We start from the raw sequence: 20,083 nt of genomic DNA, 5'->3' as shown, positions 1-20,083 counted from the left end.
ATGGTGCGTGTGCCCACAGAGAGGGCTCTGAGTGCTGCCTCTGGCACCCGTGCCATAGGTTCGCCACCACGGACTTACTCGATACTTTCATGACCTCATTCCCTTCAGATGGGTGGATTGCTTAATTCATTCTGGATTGAGAGGAAGGGGTTTCAGATACCTGAAGACTCTTAATGACCAAAGAATGGAAACCATACACAAGATAACAAAATAGTTTATGGTAGAAGAGTTGCAATACCAACTAAATAAAAGGTTAGTAGAGGAAATCCTGTTTGGATTAGCTGAGATCATGTTTCTGCAACCCAGCTGAATATACGCATAATTTATCTTGAAATTGCTCTCATCAAAGTTACAGTATGAAACTATTTTTATTTTCCAAGGTTACATCATATTCTCAAGAATACTCTAGTTAATATTGGAAAATGTATAATCTTTGTAAGACTTTCAGACCGGAAGAAATAATGTCAAATCCTATTCTGATTATCTTAATATAGAAACTTTTCTGCTACCACCAAGTAATCAAATGTCATTAACTAGGGTTTGATATCTGGTGGTCAGTACTCACTAACTTGACCTGTCTCTATTGTTTTCTTTCTAATAATCTTGACTCTGTGCATTGTTTTTCTCTTCTATTTTCCTTAACTTTGTCAAGCATAATAATTGTTTTTCCTGGTCCATCATTCAAGTGCCTCAAATACTCAAAGTATGTGGTTTTCTATTTATTGATTACTTTAAGAGAGTAAGTCATATTTTTTGAATGGCGATTCCTCCCATTTATGCTACTCATAGTAACTTGTTCCAAGTGCATAATCTGGAAGTGTTTTCCATTTTTCTCTTGGTATTTCTTATTGTGCAGCTTCACGACCATACGTTACCATTGGAAAGACCATTGCTTTAACTATTTCAGTCTTTATTGTTATAAGAAATGTATGCTCATGACCTTAAGTTAATTGTAGGTAGTGCTTACTTAGCAATCACAATTGGGATTGTCAGTTTGATCATTAAGTGAAGCTTCCTTTTGCGTTACACACCTGTGAAGGTCACAAATGTGAGGATTGTTTGCAAAATTTCATTTTCATTATGGTCATAATGGCAATTGCCAAATGAAGCAGTCACTAAACAATGATCTATCTGTATTGCTTTTCTTTCTAGAATTTATTCTTCTCCAGCACACTGTCAGCTTCATTTTTGAGCCTAAAAAAACCCCATTCGCTTATTCGCTGTCATCTATTCATTAGTCATACAGGTTGTTATTAACTATTTTTCTCAGTATCAGCATTAACCCATTTTTTTTTCACTTTCCACTTCTAGTTTTATAAAAAATTGTTCTAAGTTGTTTTTACTCTTAGGTAACAAAGTAATATCTGCACATCTCAAACTCCATTTTTTATATCTTCCAATGTTGTCATTCTTTTACTATAATTATGTAAGTTAACTATATAAGTTAAACTAATATAGGGAAAAATATTGCTTCACTTCCTTGCATATTTTGAACCGCTTGGTTTCTCCAAGTTATTTTAGCTAATTATATTTCATGTGCTTTTCTGAAATCTTTGTGTTAATTTAGTATTTTGCTGTTTTGTGAGATCTTAAGCAAAATTTTACCAGTATGAGGAATGATAATTGGTATATTTTCTTGCATTCTCCTTTTTCAACTTATATCCCAATCTGTTTTTGATTTGGCCTCAGACTTGTTTATATTTGTTAATGTAGAATTGTTAGAACTTCTGCTTCCTTATGTAACTTTCAACAGTTCAGTAGGTATTTCATCTGCTTCTGGTGCTTCCATCTTCAACAGCTAGACTATTGCCTATTGTACCTCAATTTCCTGTGGAATTAGTTCCTGATTATTCACTCTCTCACAAATATATTATCATTTGTAAAAAAAAATCCAGCTTTTCTATCTTTTTAAATCTTATTGATGCTTCTTACTTACTTACTTATTTACTTTATTTATTTATTTAGCCACCCATTTCATCGAGGGGATATTCCGAGTGGCTTAAACAATAAAACAGAAACAAATGATAAAAATATGTAGAAATAATAATAGCAAAGGAATAAAACAATAAAAATGAAAAATGGAAGTACTATAATATGAAATTAAAAAGATAAGCAGAGGGGAAACGGGAAGTACAGGGGTAGGTGGAACCAACTAGTTGGGGTTGGACTAGAATAGGGGTTCCCATTACTGGGCTATGGCCTAATCACCACTAGGCCACATGAGTGGCCGGCCAGTGCTCATGCCTTGTTGTGGGTGCTTTTGGTCCCACTTGCGCGAGCCTCGTTGTAGGTGCTTGTGGCCATACCCACATGATCCTTGTTGTGGGCTCACAACAATTAACAACCACATTACTAATTCAACAACTACAGTGATTCACTTAACAAATGTGGCAAGAAAAGTAGTAAAATGGGGCAAAACTCACTTAACAAAGTTCTCACTTAGCAACATAAATTTTAGGCTCAATTGTTGTAAGTTGAGGTTTACCTGTACCCACTTATTGGAGTATATAACATACATACATACATACATACATACATACATACATCTATTATCTATCTGTCTATCTATCTATCTATCTATCTATCTATCTATCTATCTATCTATCTATCTATCTATCTATCTAATAATAACTTCCCATATATCTTTCCATTACTCCTGAGTATTCCTACTTCAGGCTATAAATTGTCTTATGATTTCTTTGGTCTTTAAAAAGATCTAATTTTCTTGTTCTGTTGTATTCTTTGGTTGACATTTTAGATTGAGCTCTCTTGTCCTTGTTTGATAGTGAAGCCATGAATTCAGTTGTCATATGTTCTTTTTGTTGTCTAAGACTTCCATCTTTTCTCTTGTTCTGGCTATCATAATAGCTTTCTTCTCTTTGAAATTTGGAGCCTTTTTCAGCGCTTGCTTTAGATCTGGTAATGTTTCTTATCTCTTCCTCCAGCTTTTCAGGTTGATATTTGCAAAAGGAAACATGCATACTAAATCCTAACACTGATCGTACATCATATGGATGTTCAAAACTCACCAATTTGGAAAGAGAATATTCTGCAGATCCCTGGACCATTCTGTTTCCCCCTCTAGACCATGCTGAAGTTTTTACTGACTAATGCCATTCCATATGGTGGTTTGTCAGATAGTGTAGATGACATTTTTCATGGTCTAGAACAGTGTTTCTCAAACTTGACAATTTTAAGGCATGAGGACTTCAACTCCCAGAATTCCACAGCCAGCAACGCTGGCTGTGGAATTCTGGGAGTTGAAGTCCACATGCCTTAAAATTGTCAAGTTTGGGAAACACTGGTCTAGAATAGGAAAGGAATATTCAGAAGTTCTCTCAAACATTCTTTGGTCAGTTTATAATCCCTCTGGCTGTATTCTTCAAATCACATTTTGCTGGCATGCTGTAATTTTATAACTCTAAGCTTCATATTTGAGACAATTTATAAGTCTAAGCTTCATATTTGAGACAATTCATTCTATTTGACTATATGCAGCTGGAAGTATCCAGACTCACTGAGTTCTGTGATTCCATTTTTTATTTCTTACTGTGTTAGCATTATCTTTTTTAAATATAATTTTATTGAAAGTTTTAAAAATGACTAGAAATTTAATGTAGACTAAAATAGAGTAAGATAGGAGAAAAGAAAGAAATAAAAGAGAAAGATTGTCAGAAAAAAAAAGAAAAGTAAAAAAGAAAAAAGAAAAAAATACCATGGTTATTAAGTGAGACATCATAAGATTGCAATTTGTGACTGTCCCTGCTGGCTTCCCCATTGACTTAGCTTGTTAGAAGCTGGCTGGGAAAGTTGCAAATTATAATCACATAACCAAAGAATGGCTTGCCTTGATCAACATTTGATTTTTGAATTTCTAAATGGCGTTCACTTCCTTCACACCTGCAGAACTCTATGAGTCTTCATTTCTGCTGTAGATTGTTCTTAGTTCTCCTTCCCTCTCTTTTCAATCACTGGCAACGGAGACCCTATCAGGAACTCACGCTGTTACTGGTGTAGCTCTCAGAGTATTGAAGCTTTTGATCCCTTCTATCATATTAGGATTACAATCCTCGGAAAATAACTATCACTGCTTCTTTGCAAAAAGCTGATGCCTTGTTGCTAAATAGGTTGCAGGCAAATGTATTGAAAAACTGAAAAAGGAGATTTTTTTTTTATTGAAAATTTTTAAAAGTTTTTACAAATAACAACAAAAAAGAGACAAAACAACCCTCACCCAATCCCTCCCAAACCACCCCCTCCATCCCCCCCCGAGCTTCCCAGAACTGAATATAGGCTTAATTAAAATTTTAAACAAATTTTAACAACTTATAAAATAGTTAATAATAAAATATATATGACATAAACATTAAAAAGAAAAAATACTTAAAAAGAAAAAAAAGAAGAAAGAAAGAAAGAAGAAAAGAAATAGGAAAAAGAAAAAAAGGAAAAAAAAGAAAACAATCTATAAAATATCAAAAATTATATACAAGTTATAAAAAAGCTAAATGATATTTTTTTATATCCAATTTATATTGTATAAAATTTATCCATTTTTCCCATACAACAAAAAATTTCTCTTGCGATTGTTCCTTTAAAAAAGCCGAAATCTTTGCCATTTCCGCCAAATAAGAAACTTTAAAAAACCACTCTTGCAAAGTAGGCAAAGATTCCTTCTTCCAATATTGCCCTACTAACAGCCTTGCGGCTGTAATCAAATTTAACATCAATATAACCTCCTTAGCATCACAATCAGTAACAATACCTAACAAAAATAATTGCGGAGTAAATTTTATCCTCCTTTTAAAAATTCTTTGAATATTCCACCATATCTTAATCCAAAAAGCTTTTATGTTTTTACACGACCACCAAATATGATAATAGGTGGCATCCAAACAACCACATCTCCAACATTTAGGCTGTAAATCAGGGTACATAAGAGACATTTTTTTGTGGATCAAGGTGCCATCTATAAAACATTTTGTAAAAATTCTCCCTTAAGTTCTGGGCTTGTGTAAATTTAACATTCCTCACCCAAATAATTTCCCAGGTATCCAGTGGGATTGGTTCACCAAAATTTTGTGCCCATTTAATCATACAATCTTTGATTAATTCAGATTCTGAATCCAATTCCACTAGAACCCCGTAAACCCTCTTAATGTGAGTTTGTCTTTGATCCTTTACTTGTTTAAAAAGATTTTCATCTTCTCTAAGCCAGCCCATATTACAATCCAACTTCCATCTGTCCGCTATTTGTCTATATTGAAACCATGAATAGATAATATTTTCATGTATTAAATCTTCCAAAGATTTTAACTGCCAATTTTGACCATCCCATCTAAGTAGTTGTGTATAAGAAACCCTATCCATTTTAACTCCTCTCCTTATCCCCTCTATCGCATGCCCAGGTATGGCCCATAAAGGTATTTTAAAATCACTCTTATAATACTTCCTCCAAACCCGAAGTAAAGAAATCCTTGTAATATGTGATTTAAAAACTCGATCCACTTTTTTATTAAAAATTAAATAGGCATGCCATCCAAAAAGTAAATCCCAACCCTCCAGATGGAGTATTTCTACATTTGTTAAATTTACCCAATCACTAATCAATGTTAAAACCACAGCATCATAATATAATTTCAAATTCGGTACCTTGAGTCCACCTCTCTCACGAAAGTCTTGCATAATTTTAAGCCTTACCCTTGGTTTTGTCCCTGCCCAAATAAATTTATTAATGCCTTTCTGCCATTCATTTAAGTTAAGCTCATTCTTTAAAATAGGTAACATTTGAAACAAAAAAAGAAATTTTGGTAGCACATTCATTTTAATCACTGAAATTCTACCCATAAGAGATAACTGTAACTTATCCCAATTCTTCAAATCCTTCTGTACCCTGATCCACAACTTTTCATAATTATTCTTATACAGTTTTGCATTAGAAACAGATAAAGTGACCCCCAGATATTTTACCTTATCAACAACTTCAAAATCTGTTAAATTAACCAAAATCTGCTTATCACGATTAGTCATATTTTTAGGTAATATTTTAGTCTTATTATTATTGATTTTAAAACCCGAGACACAACCATATTGGTGAATCAATTGTAATAACTTTACTACAGAGTAAGTAGGTTGAGACAGAGTAACCACCAAATCATCTGCAAAAGCTCTTAACTTATATTCTTTTTTGTTAACTTCTATTCCTTTTATTTCTTGCGACTCCCGAATTTTAGTCAACAAAATTTCCAATGTTAAAACAAACAGTAACGGTGATAATAGACATCCCTGTCTTGTACCTTTTTCTATTGTAAAAACCTCTGACAAACCCCCATTAACAATAAGTTGAGCCGTTTGTTTTTGATATATAGCACATAAAGCTTGTGATATTTTTTCTCCAAAATTCATCTCCTTAATTAATCTTAACATAAACTGCCAATTCAGTTGGTCAAAAGCTTTTTCAGCATCCAAAAATATCAGCCCTGCAGAGATTTGGTTGTTCTTATCTAAATATTCTAATAAATTAATAATTTGTCTAACATTATTTTTCATATACCTTCCAGTTATAAAGCCCGATTGATCCTTATGTATAAGCTGCTGCAGAACCCCCATAAACCTATTAGCTAAAATTTTTGCAAAAATTTTATAATCCACATTTAAGAGAGATATAGGCCTATAATTCTTAGGTAAAGTAAGATCCTGATAGACCAATTTACCATTATAATTTATTTTATCTATAATTCTCTGTCTTTGTTTCTTTCTTAATTGATAGGCCAACCATCTCGCTGGTTTATTAGCATTACAAAATGTATTTTGTTTCATGAACATTAGGTTAGTTGCGGCTTGGTCAGCCATCAACATATTAAATTGTGTTTTTAACAACTTTATAGCTTCTTTAACCTTTTCATCTGAAGGGTTTGAAATCAAAGACTTCTCTTTTAGTTTAATCTCATCTTCCAATTCTTTACGTTTCTGAGTCTGCTTTTGTCTATGAACATTATTCATTTTTATCAAAATCCCACGCATAAAGGCTTTACCTGCGTCCCATACCATTGACATTGATGTTCCCTTATACATATTTAAAGCAAAATAGTCCTTTAAGCATTCCTTTAATTTTTGAACATTTTTTTCTTGTTTAAATAAGTTCTCATTCACCCTCCAAGATCTCCTCTCCTCTTTTTCAGCAGCCAATTCCATCCAGACTGGACTGTGATCCGTCAATGACCTAGGAAAAATTTTTACATTCTTCACCCTATTATATAAATCATTTGTAATCAAGAAGAAATCAATCCTTGAAAAAGATTGGTGTCTATCTGAAAAAAAGGTGAAGTCTCTTTCCTCTTGATTACGTTCATGCCAATAGTCTCTCAACTCCCAGTCCTCTTTCAAATCAAAAAAGGCTTTAGGTAGTTTAGCCTGTTTAAAAAAAGTAGAAGAACCTTTTTTGTCCTTTTGTGTATCTAAAACACCATTCCAGTCTCCCATTAATATCACAGACCTATAGTCCAACAAAGTTATTTTCTGATGTAACAATCTATAAAATTGTTCCTGTTGCTGGTTTGGTGCGTACAATCCCACTATAAGTATTTTCTTACCATATAAGCCAAGTTCAATCATAACATATCTTCCTTGAGGATCTGATTCTACCAGACAAGCTGGTAGACTTTGCTTAACATAAATAACCACACCCCCTTTTTTCCCAGGGGCAGGAGATACAAAGTGAGATCCCAAGCGAGCATTAGCTAAATATTTTTGATCTTTAAATAAAATATGAGTTTCCTGCAAGCAGATAATATCATTATTATGTTGCTTTAGATAATAAAAGATTTTCTTTCTTTTCTGCGGGGAATTGAGACCGTTAGCATTCCAGGTCAGGAACTTTGCCATCTCCCTCAACCAGGAGCCTGGAGAAGACTGCCTGAAGATCTGCCACTGAAGAATGTGTTGCAGAACTCTTGGGTCTTGCTCCTCCCACCGGCATCAAGACACTCTCATGAGAAGACTCTTTAGCTTCTTTCTTCTGTTGTTCCTTTTCCTTACGTTTGTGTGCTGCATGGGTCATTCTCTGCTCTTTGACCTCTGCTTGACGCAGCCATTCCACCTGTTCAGCAGCCATCAAACCTAATCCTTCAGACTGCTGTTCCACCTCTTTGCCACTCAAAGCTTTCTGAGTCATAGAAGAAGATGAGCCTGCTCCAGGACCGTATTATAAAATTCTTTAGCTTTAGCAACCGTATTAAGTCTATAACGTGTCCCCGCATGGCTCAAAACAATACCCATTGGAATCTCCCATCTGAATGGCATCAATCTTGTTTTAAGTTCATTAGCTAAAAAAGCAAAGTCTTTTCTATTTCTTAAAATTTTAGATGGGTTTTCCTTTAAAATGATGACATCTTGGGCAGCAATCTGGAACCTCTTGTTATAAAAGGCTTGTATAATCTCATTTCGCAGAGACCTCTTGGCAAAGTAAATCACCACATCTCTTGGCAGGTTCTTTTGTTTCGCAATCCAGGAGTTAACTCTGTAAATTTTTTCCACTTCTCTACGTAATTCATCTTTATCTATGTTCAAAACAACAGCTAAATCATTAATCACCATCTCCATCAGATCTTGATTCATGTCTTCTTTAAGACCCCTGATTCTCAAAGCATATTCCATTTGTCTATACTGAGACATAAGACTATCATCTTGTGAGGTTTCCATCTTTTTTTTCCATATCTTGGAATTTGTACTCAAGGAAATCTACTTTCTCTTCAACTTCTTCCACTCTGGAGTCCAACTTCATGACCACAGAAGCCAATCCTGATAAAGCTGAAACTATATCTTGCCTCAGAATAGTATTATTCTGCACTAAAATCTCCTTCATTTCCTCTTTCATTTCCTCTTTACTTTCAGACTTGCTCTGTTCAAGAAGTTGCTTCATTTCCTCCCTGATTTGGGACACAGCATTTCCCATTATATCTTTAATATCTTGTGCAGACAAGCCTGGTGGGGGAGGAGAAGATGGAGGTGTAACCTTAGGTTGCTGCACCGGTGGTGTTACTTTAAGTTGTTGTTGTACAGTTGCAATTACAGGAGAAGAAACCACCTTAGAAACTATGGAAGCTGGTTGTCTCTTCGAAGCCATTTTTTTTAAAAAATCTTATTCTCTCTTTCCTTCTCCTTTAAAAAAAGAAAATACTAAAATCCTTAAAATTAAAAAAAGACCAGGGAGAGTGCAAAAAAAGAAAAACTTCCAAAGCACTTTAAAAGAAAAAAGAAAAAGAAACTTAAAAGAGAAAAAAAACAATGCTAAGCTTACATTTCATTTAACTCCGTCTTTTCTTTCCGGAAATAGGAAAAAAAAAGTACTTTCAAAACGCCATTTTACTTTCACTCTCACTCTCCACCCGAAAGAAAAAAAACAAAAGAAAAAGAATCAACATAAGCTAAAAAAGAAATAAGAAAAAATAAATCTCTAGCTCTAAGTAAAATCCTTTAAACAGTTCTGTCCGCTTTAAAAATCACTCACCAGAAAAATTTAAGCGCGGAGATGGTAGCGGCGTTTCACTTTGTTTCCGAAGAAACAAAGACAGCTGAGAGGCGGAGAAGGCACGAACTCCGAGGGAACACTCTTTCTACCCCCCCCCAAAAAGAAATCCAGGGGGGGTTAAGAGGTTCTACCTCTATTCGTGTAGTCTCTACCCCTTCCCTTCACCCGGGAAGGGGATTTCGAGCCGCGGGCCAGCTGATGCATGCTGTGCTCCGCAGATCTGACACCGTCTCAGGAGGACGGCTACAAAGTAGCCACCATCATCGTCGCTAACCACCGGAAGTCTCGAAAAAGGAGATTTTTGTTTTGTCTTTTCCAGATACTTTTGCATATAGTGTTGGGAGTTCTCCCATTTTGCCCCAAATTTAATTTTCACTCTCAGGGTACAATATACTGCTAAAACCTCAAAATTTGATCTCACCAACCTTTTTGCAGAGCACAATAATTAATTCAGAAGTCCATGAAGTCGGTGAACACATTATTTTGTGTGGTTGTTTTTCAGGCTTGATTTATTTTTATTTTCTTTCAATATATAAGTTAATAAATTTTACTCAGAACCTCTCCTTATAGTCTCAAATCTTTTGGTCTAAACCTGAAGAGGCCAGTGTTTTGGGCACCAGGGACCAGTTCTGTGGAGAGAGGTTTCCCGCAGACTGGAGGGTGTGTGGTTTTGCATACTGCCTGCATCCTGCAGATGGGGCTTTGCTTGTTTGTGCTGCCCCATTGCTGGCATGCCGCAGACTGGTGCCGGTCCATGGAGCAGGGTTGGGAACCCCTGGTCTAAATATTTCCATTCTACTCTGCTCATTAATGCTATATGACTCCTTCATCTAAATATTGCTGTTCTTTTGTGATACTCGATCTGGATTAATTTTGTTTAGTTTTAGTAGAGAACTACATTTATTTTGCACCCTATTGGACCTGTGCACATGTTTTTCATTAGCCCAGCTTGTTTTATGTTTGTCTTTTAGGAATTATTATTTTTCCCTTTCCTCCCTTCTCCCTTATTCTTAAAATTCTATTAATTACCCAATAAATACTGAAAATCAGGGCCATTTTAATAGATAGTGACGTCATGTAATCAGTCTGCTTTGCTCAGCTGTGCGTTGTGTTCCAATTATGCTGCATTGTAGAACCATTTCAGTTTCTGATGTGAAATTATGGAACAGTCTACCTAAGAGCATTATTTTACATAGCATGCCATCCACCAAGGGCTCTTTTAGGGTTAGGTGGCTTGTTGAATTAAAATGCAGGGATTGATGGTAAAGTTTCTACTATGTAATCTCCATATACAATTGATATAATTATACATGATGCTTGATTAATCAAATACATATGATCTATGTCACAGAGTACGTGCAGCATGCAATTTCTTGTACTTTATAATTTTAAGGTAATTGTTTTGGTGCCAAAAGAAGGCTTTTTACGTATGTTAGTCTTTAAAGTTTAAATTCTGATGTGCAGTTCATCTGTGAACACAGAGGTGGCTCTGCAGTCCCACCCTGGAAGAGTCTAACACAATGGAAGCACTGAAACTCCATTGTTGTGGTAACCTTGGGTGTTATTCTGTGATGCTGTTCACAGTTTTATATCAGATTTTGGCAGCTCTTGCCTTCAAAACCGATGGAAGCTTTATAGCACAGGGCTTGCCAGAAACTGGTAAGGTATATCGGCATTGAGTCCCTGATTATCAGAGCCCAAATGAAATTAGTAGGACATGTCATCAAAAAGGATAACCTTCGTATGCCTTGCTAGTTGCCCTATAGAGGTACTGGAGTTTGGGAAGAAACCTCAGGGTCAATGTTGTGAAAAAAATCCTACTCCATTGTGGCATCCAGCAAGGGAACTACAAGCTGCAGTTGCTGACAGCGTCTGCTGGGGAATCCATGGCAAGGGCAAAATGGGACTGTCAAGCCATGTCCACAGCCATAGCATGCCTTCAAACCTGAAGGACTACCATACTGATATGTTGATCCATAGGAACTGGCCTTAATTTTATGCCTTTACCATAAAGAGAGTGATCTTATGCAAAAGATGTAGTTCCTGTCCAAAATTAGAAAATTAAAATCTGATCTAGAGCAGGAACGGTTGCTGGAATTGGGCATGTCTAGTTTAATGAAGAGAAGGACAAGGGGGGACATGATAGCCGTGTTCCAATATCTCAAGGACTGTCACAAAGAAGAGGGAGTCAAGCTATTCTCCAAAGCGCCTGAAGGCAGGACAAGAAGCAACGGATGGAAACTAATCAAGGAGAGAAGCAGCCTAGAACTAAGGAGAAACTTCTTGACAGTTAGAACAATTAACCAGTGGAACAACCTGCCTCCAGAAGCGGTGAATGCTCCAACACTGGAAGTTTTTAAGAAGAGACTGGACAGCCATTTATCCAAAATGGTGTAGGGCAGCGGTTCTCAACCTATGGGTCACGACCCCATTTGGGGTTGATCGACCATTTCATGGGGGTCGCCAAGCAAGGCTGTCCGCCATTTTTTCCCCTTTTCCGGCAGGTGCTTTACCTCCCTTGGGCAGGGCCAGCTGGTGGCCCAGCCGGTGGTTGGCCTGCTCTGTCTCTGCCGCTTGCCAGCTACTCCTCGGCCAGCGCAGGCGGTGGCACCACGCATGCGCAGCGCTCCCAGGCAGGGAAAGTCCTTGACTTACGAGCGGTTGGGTAGTCCTCTACTTACTACCGGTTTAGTCCTCTACTTACGACCAGTTTAGTCCTTGACTTACAACCGGTTGGGGGTCGCGGCATTAAAAAGGTTGAGAACCACTGGTGTAGGGTTTCCTGCCTGAGCAGGGGGTTGGACTAGATGACCTCCAAGGTCCCTTCCAACTTTATTATTATTATTGTTGTTGTTGTTGTTATTATTATTATAGATCATCGCACAGTCAGCCAGATGTTCAGACTGGGTTTGGCATTTTGTCTACCTATCGAGTCCTTACCCAGGTCCTGGGATAGGCAGATGTGGATGTTTGATGGTATTACAAATATCGTCGAAGGATCGAAGCAGTTCCTAATAAGGCCGCCTTTTGCAATTGACTAATAGCGAATTTGTCAATGCCAATGGTGTTCAAGTGGTGCTCCAGTTGTTTTGGGATTGCACCCAAGGAGCCTATTACTATTGGTACTACCTTTGCTTGCTTTTGCCACAGTCTTTCTATTTCTGTTTGTAAGTCTTTGTATTTTGTTATCTTCTCCAGTTCTTTCTCCTCTATTCTGCTGTCTCCAAGCACTGCCACGTCCACTATCCAGATTTTTTTGTCTTTCTTATCAACAAATTATTATTATTATTATTATTATTATTATTATTATTATTATTATTATTATTATTATTATTATTATCAACTATGTTGACGCATTGCATGAAGCCATAATGTGTGTTTGATTTTATTTAATATGTTATATAAATCAGTTATTTATATTTGGAATCAAAACAGTTTTTTTATGTTTGGAATCAAAACACAGGACACAAAACAAATAATCAAGGCTCACTGCAGACTTTATTAGATAGTACATGCTGGAGGGTAGCCACCAAACAAATAGTGAGAGTCACCCCTGCAAACAAAGAGATGCATTGATATCCACACATTCCAAAAAGGAAGGGGAAATGATGCAGGCACATATATGCATAAATAATAGAAGATGTAAACATGCATGTTCATTAGTAATAGATCTTGGGTTACTTCCCAACCTTCTACAGTTAATATCTTCAAAAAGAGAATAATTATCTTAATGAAAAGAAACATGTCAAGGGTTTGCCATGGGAATCTTCTGATAAGATTTGCTGTAAGGTAGCTGCTGCATTTCTTACGTATTTGTTTTATTAATGGGTCCCATTCATCTGAAAATTTACTACGTTTAGTAAATCATAGCTTACTATTTTTCATATTACAGAAACCCATAGTGTGAACATGTTCTCTCTATTAAGAAGCATTCTGTTCTAATATGTTCATTTATTTATCTGTAAGTTCTCTCTTGTCAACGCTGCTAATATTGAATATTCTTGCTTTGACAAAATATGCAGAACTGTCTGATATTTTTAGAGTTAATTCAGATGACAGAGAAAAGGGAGAGGAAATAACAAAAGCCAGGGGAAAGGAACGAAGGTGAATCTCTGCCCTCTGGGCTAATTGGAATTGTGACTGCAAGATAAGGGAGGGGTTTAGTAAGAAAAGTTAGATGCCAGCAAGAGGAATTCAGATTCTGGCATAAACCTCCATGATTGCCGTCAATTTGTAACACTGGTAATAAAGGCTTTAGGATAAACATGCCTGGAAGTTCTTTGAAGTGTTTCATTAGTCGGAACCATGACATCTCTATTAAGAAACATTCTGTTCTAATATGTTCATTTATTTATCTGTAAGTATTGGAGTCTTCCAAATCATGAAACCACTCCCTTTTTAAAGATTGGAAATAATGTTTGCATAATTCCTGTGATTTTCTGGATTCCTGTAATTTTTCAGGTTCTAAATTAAGTCAGATGACATTTCTGTTGTGGCTGAAATTCAGTTGTATTATTGATGCTCTGTGTATTTCTAAACGAGTTAATGAGTGATTTTCTTCACAAAAGCTGAATACTTTTAAAATTATATTGAAATTATACTACATCTTACTCAAAATCAGGTTCTAAAAGAATAACAACATGCCATTCTGCCTTCTTAAAACTAATTTTGCCGCTTCAACTTCACTCTAAAGTACATACGAGGAGGAAAGAACTTCCTAGCTGATGAGCTATCCCGGTTACCCCAATACAAAAGTGAACGGGAGGAGGTTAACAAGGCAATTATCCCCAAACCACAAACTGCCGCTCAACTTACACCTCGCAGGGTCCCCAATCCTGATGACCCTGGAGTAAAGAAAATAAAACGAGAGCTCCTCACCGACCAATGGTTCAAAGATACTCACACCTCCCTAACGTGCATGGATGGCTTGGCTTAAAAAGGGGGGAAACTATATTTGCCGGAAGCCCTCCGTCTTAATGCTCTCAAACACAGCCATGATGAAAACCCCTGGGTTACTGCAACCCGTAGCAGACCCTTCTCAACCATGGGAAGAAATAGCTATGGACTTTATAGTAGACCTACCTGAAAGTAGTTGAAACACTGTCATCTGGACTGTAATAGACCTGTTCTCAAAGCAGGTTCATTTCATCGCCTGCAAAGGACTCCCATCTGCCCAATGACTGACCAAATTGTTCCTGAAACATATCTACCGGCTGCATGGCACCCCTAAGCGAATAATTTCAGACAGGGGAGTACAGTTCACAGCGAAGTTTTGGAGAAGTTTTCTTAAATTTATTGGGTCATCTCAAGGGTTATCCTCTGCTTTTCATCCAGCCACCAATGGGGCTGCAGAATCCGCTAACAAAATGGTGGAGCAATATCTTAGATGCTATGTTTCTTACCAGCAGACAAACTGGACTGACCTCCTCCCTTTTGCGGAGGTGGCGTACAATAATTCTGTGCACAGCAGCACTGGCTACATGCCTTTCAGAGTGGCCACAGGAAAAGAGTTCAGCCCAATAACTGAATACCCTCAGGTGCCCTCCGATTCCCAGACACTTGACCAATGGGTGAGAGGATGGGAAAAAGTTTGGAGAAACACAAAAACTGCTTTAACAAAGACTTTTGAAACCTATAAAAAACAGGCCGATAGAAAGAGAGCTCCCCAAAGAACATTCCAAGTTGGGGAAAAGGTTTATTTGTCAACCAAATTGCCCAGCAAGAAATTGGGACCAAAATTCTTGGGGCCTTTCCCCATAGTAAGGATCATCAACCCAGTCACTGTAGAACTAAAACTCCCTAGATGTTTAGGGAAAATTCACCCAGTTATCCATTGTAGCTTGTTGGAACCTTATTGGGGCTCCACTCTAAGACCTCCCCCGAAGAAGGCACCTGGGGCCCTCGTAGTTGCGGGAGAGACCCACTATGAAGTGAAACGTATTCTTGACTCTAGAGTTTTTAAAGGGAAATTGCAGTACCTAGTACAATGGAAGGGATACCCGTTGTCTGAAGCCACCTGGGTGAAATCCAGTGAGGTGAAAGCTGACAGGCTCGTCAAAAGGTTTCATATGAAATACCCAAACAAACTGAGAACTAGTCATTAACATATGCTTTGTCTACATTACAGGATCTGTCTTTTTTGTAAGGGGGGGCGGATGTCAACACAGCTAATATTGAATATTCTTGCTTTGACAATATATGCAGAACTGTCTGGTATTTTTAGAGTTAAATCAGGTGACAGCGAAAGGGGAGGAGAATATAAGGAAAGCCCGGGAAAAAGAAACGGAAGTGAATCTTTGCCCTCCAAGTTAATTGGAAGATGTGAATCATGACCCCAAAATAGGGGAGGGGAAATGCCTGGAATGTTATGTGCAAAGGAAGATCTTAGCAGTTCCACCATGCCGTGCTGACATCTCTGCAATACTAATAAAGGCTTTTTAGGCTAAAAAAATGCCTGAAAGTTCTTTGAAGTGTTTCGTTAATCAGACATATATCATAGATTAATCTGCCATTAATCTTGTGCAAATAATAAATAATAAAATAAGCTCCTGATGTAGATAGTAAGTTCATGAAAGTAGTTCATGAAGGAGCTTCTATAAAATTTGAATGAGGCTTTTTGACTGACAAGTATTTTAAACTACAGTTATTTGTATACCTTACTGCATATTTCATTGACTTATTTCAGAATAAATAAGCAATTTAAAGGTACCAGTGTCTTAAGCATTATATGGAAGATTGTTGTCCAATGGCAACGTAGAGGATTGTTTTTTTGGGGGGGAGGGGACTAATAACAATACTTACAAACACCTGCAAGTTATGAGGGATTTGTGGCATTAGATGCTGCATGGAATTCAATTTTATGTACTATTAGTGAGAAATTCTCATAGGACAGTTATATAAAGCAATCCTTTAAAACAGTACTTATATAAAGTACAGTAGTTATTATAAAGGGAATATCAGAGTCCTTTTGGACCATGTATGAAAAATTGTCCAATAGCAATGAACAATACATCAGTATAATGCTTTAATAAAAGTATTATGAAACATCTACAGGGCATGAGGGATTTGTAATATTACATCTTTCAAAGGCTCCGTGGAATTCAGTTGCATGACCATGAGAAATTCTCATAATTTTACAAACAAATATGTGAATACTGTTGATGGCAATATCCAAATTTTCCTTTTTTATTTTTGATTAATATAAACTACTGTATTCATAATCAGGGACTCTTCTTATTCGAAGTACGATATTTAGTAATTAAAGCATGTCCCATATCTGGAAATAATACAAAATATCACTTAGTAGTTGCCAAGAACTATTAACTTTTCTAAAAGATTTGCTTATGCAAAATGTATGATGAATCTTTTGTGCAGAAAGAGGGAGGTTGTTTGCAGAGCAAAATATAGCATGGGCAAAATATACAAATCTGCAGGGTTTTTTCCCCACTCCTTTATTTTTGCTGTGTTGGTTTTTCTAAAGAATATAATTAAGCCCTTAGAGCTTTGATAGTTCCATAACTACAGAACTTTTTTTCTTGTGAGTCTTAGAATTTTCAGGGTGTGAGCTATCATTTATTTGTAGAACAGATGTGAGTTCGACACCTTGTTTATTTGCCTGAAAATGACTTGGATAGAGATTTATTTCAGCCTACATCAAAGTTGACAAAGTCAGTTTTAATGTGCCCAATGTTGATGACAGTCCCCTTATTAGAGTTAATTTAATCAATTAACAGACAGTGAGCTGCTGCTTCTCTAATGACTGAGTGAAAAATTTATATTCTGCTCTTAATTTCTGTTTCCAAAGCTTATAAATAGAAATACACATTTGCATCTTATGGAGACAAGAAAGGCCTGCAGGAAAATTGAAAATATTATTTCAGGCTCTATTTTATGTGGCGATAGGCTTCCCTATGAAGCTTTCATGGAAGACCGGGATAAGCATATCTAAAGAATAGATGTAGTAGAAAAAGAGGGGAAGATTACAACATTTTGCTATACTTGCAGCAATGTTGTTGAAAAATAAGGAAAGAATCTGATTCCTGCTAATTTTCACTGGTGGAATGAGGAAAGAAACTCTTCTTTTCTTCTTTTTAGCACTCATTATTCTTTGACTAGCCTTGCAGATTAAGTTAAAAACCAGTTTGGTATTTAAAGCACAGGGCTAGAGACCCCTGGACAGTGTGAGTTTCAGCTTAAGTATGAAGCCAGCTGGATGTCCCTGGACTCTCTCCTAATCCTAAGAAGAAGGGAATGGCAAACCACTTTCAAAAGCTTGCCAAGACGTCTACACCAGGAATCAACACTGACTCAAAGGCACAAACACATAGACACAATGTTAGTCCATAGTTAATTTTTTACAATTTAGTTATCATGTTGAACCAAAACAAACGTAGCCACTATTGCCATTCATTATGCCAAGAACAGAAACTAAACACGTACTTAATCTACCCTGATATATTACTGATTGTAGGAATACAGATGGTACAGAATAGAATTTGAGAGTTAGTGATAAGGAGAAAAAAATAATAGCAAAAAGTAATAGCACTTTAATTTATATACTACCCCATAGTGCTTTACAGGCAGTTTACTCTCCAGCAGTTTACATACTGCCCCCAATAATCTGGCTCCTCATTTTACAGATCTTGGAAGGGTAGAAGGCTGAGTCGATCTTGAGCCGTGTCAGGATTGAACTTCAGGCTGTGGGCAGAGTTAGCGTGAATACTGCATTCTCACCACTGCGCCACTACTGTCAGTTGGTAAAACACTCCAGACATTATTGGATATGGCTATTTAGTTATTTGTACAAATAAAAAGAACACTTGAGAAAGGGTTAGCTAGTTGTGAAAGTACAAATCCTTACTTTAGAAAAGAGGCTCAATTCCATTTCCAGATTCGCTTAGAAACTTTTGACCAAATTAATCCTAATGCAGATTATGTCCGTTTAACCTAATCTCAATCCCACACTGAGTAGAGAGTGGTGAATCAGTTTTTTCCTCCACAGTAAAGATCACATGGTAGTGGATAAACACAAAAATCTGGCATATATTACCAAGATTGAATGGGCTCTGATGGGCATGTAATTTTGGTTTTCCATGACACTTTCCTGTCAGCTCAAGGTAACATTTCATGTTAGTAACAAAAAAAAACCTGACCTATATTAACTGGTCTGTAACTTTGAAGTGTGGTGAAATTCTGTTCGATCTTTTAATGTATGCATGTCCATTAATTTTAAAATATTTTCAAGTCTACTTATAATATCAGCATTTAGTGAGAGAAATTATATAAAACAGGTCTTTGTATGTGTAGAGTATAGATTTTGCTCTTGGAAGAATCTTAATTCTATGCTTATTTTAGTAGAAAAAAATTGTTTTGAATTTTCTGGATTTCATCAGTTCTGTTTAAATGGCATATTTAGTATATAACAGTTGTTGGGTTTATAAATTAAGGTGCAACACCTGCTTTAATGTTTTCTATTTTGTTAACTCTCCCTGTTTTATTTTTTAAATCTTAATAGACAACTGGTTTTCAAGAAGACCACGAAGCGATCTTGGTCAGAACTGATAAATCTGGAAGAGCATGGCCTGTTAATATTCCAGAAGAAACATTGGATCATGTAGGCAGAAGGCGGAAGAATCAAATGGTGGGTGTTTTTATACATACATACATACATACATACATACATACATACATACGTACGTACATACATACATACATACATACATACATACATTATTAATACATACATATATTAATAAAATAAGTAATATGTAGACTACGTCTTATTAGTTCACACCTCCTAAACCTGTCTTATGTGAGGTGGCATTAGAGCAATAGTGACCTTGAAGTCCATGTACCATAAAAAGCAAATTCTTAGCTATTTCATTTGTCTCTTTTATTATGACCTCTGTGGAATAGTAGAGTTCACACCAGCTCATCAATAGGAATTAAGATTTCATCTGCTTTTTTCTAGGAACTTTCAAAACATTCCAATTTGAAAAGGATCAAGATTTGAAATGCCTGTTTCAAACTTGAAACATTTTCTTGAGCTGTTTTGGGAAGGAACAAGGTTTTTGAAATGGTTGGAATAGTCCCATTTTGAATAGAATAGAATGCTTTATATGTCCCTGTTTTTGTTTTCCCTTTGAAGGAATGATGATTTGTAAAAATGTTCTAAGAAAAAAAAGCCATCTTTAAGATGCTTTTCTATAATTTTGAACAGCCTTTTCAAGATGCCTATTTTGTTGCTCATACCAAAAAGAAAATTATATTACTCCATGCATTCTATCAATTTACATTTTCTTGAAACTGATTTTCTATACAGGAAGTCCTTAACTTATGATTGTAGTGGGACCAGAAAATTCATTATTAAACAGTGCGATAGTTAAGACATCATGGAACTACACCCAATTTTATGACTTTTCCCCCCATGGTTGTTAAGTGAATTACCATGATTATTAAGTGAGACATTTCCTGCTGGCTTCTCCATTGACTTTGCTTGTTGGAAAATGGCTTGGAAAGGTTGCAAATTGCAATTGTGTTATCACAGGATGCTGCAAC

General features: G+C 36.4%; 1 protein-coding gene across 1 annotated transcript in view; it reads left to right on the top strand.

Annotated features, from left to right (window-relative positions):
• Positions 1-20,083, top strand: part of CWF19L2 (CWF19 like cell cycle control factor 2) — a 98,777-nt gene that overhangs the window by 47,053 nt on the left and 31,641 nt on the right. The window contains exon 11 of the mRNA XM_039322126.1: positions 19,041-19,166. Coding sequence (XP_039178060.1) covers positions 19,041-19,166 — 126 coding nt within the window. The remainder of the gene's footprint in view (positions 1-19,040; positions 19,167-20,083) is intronic.

This window comes from Crotalus tigris, unplaced genomic scaffold (assembly GCF_016545835.1).
Source record: "Crotalus tigris isolate CLP2741 ecotype Arizona unplaced genomic scaffold, ASM1654583v1 scf7180000017607.2124824, whole genome shotgun sequence".
NCBI lineage: Eukaryota > Metazoa > Chordata > Lepidosauria > Squamata > Viperidae > Crotalus > Crotalus tigris.
Note: the sequence above shows the minus strand (reverse complement) of the source record. Positions and strands in the feature narration are given on the sequence as shown.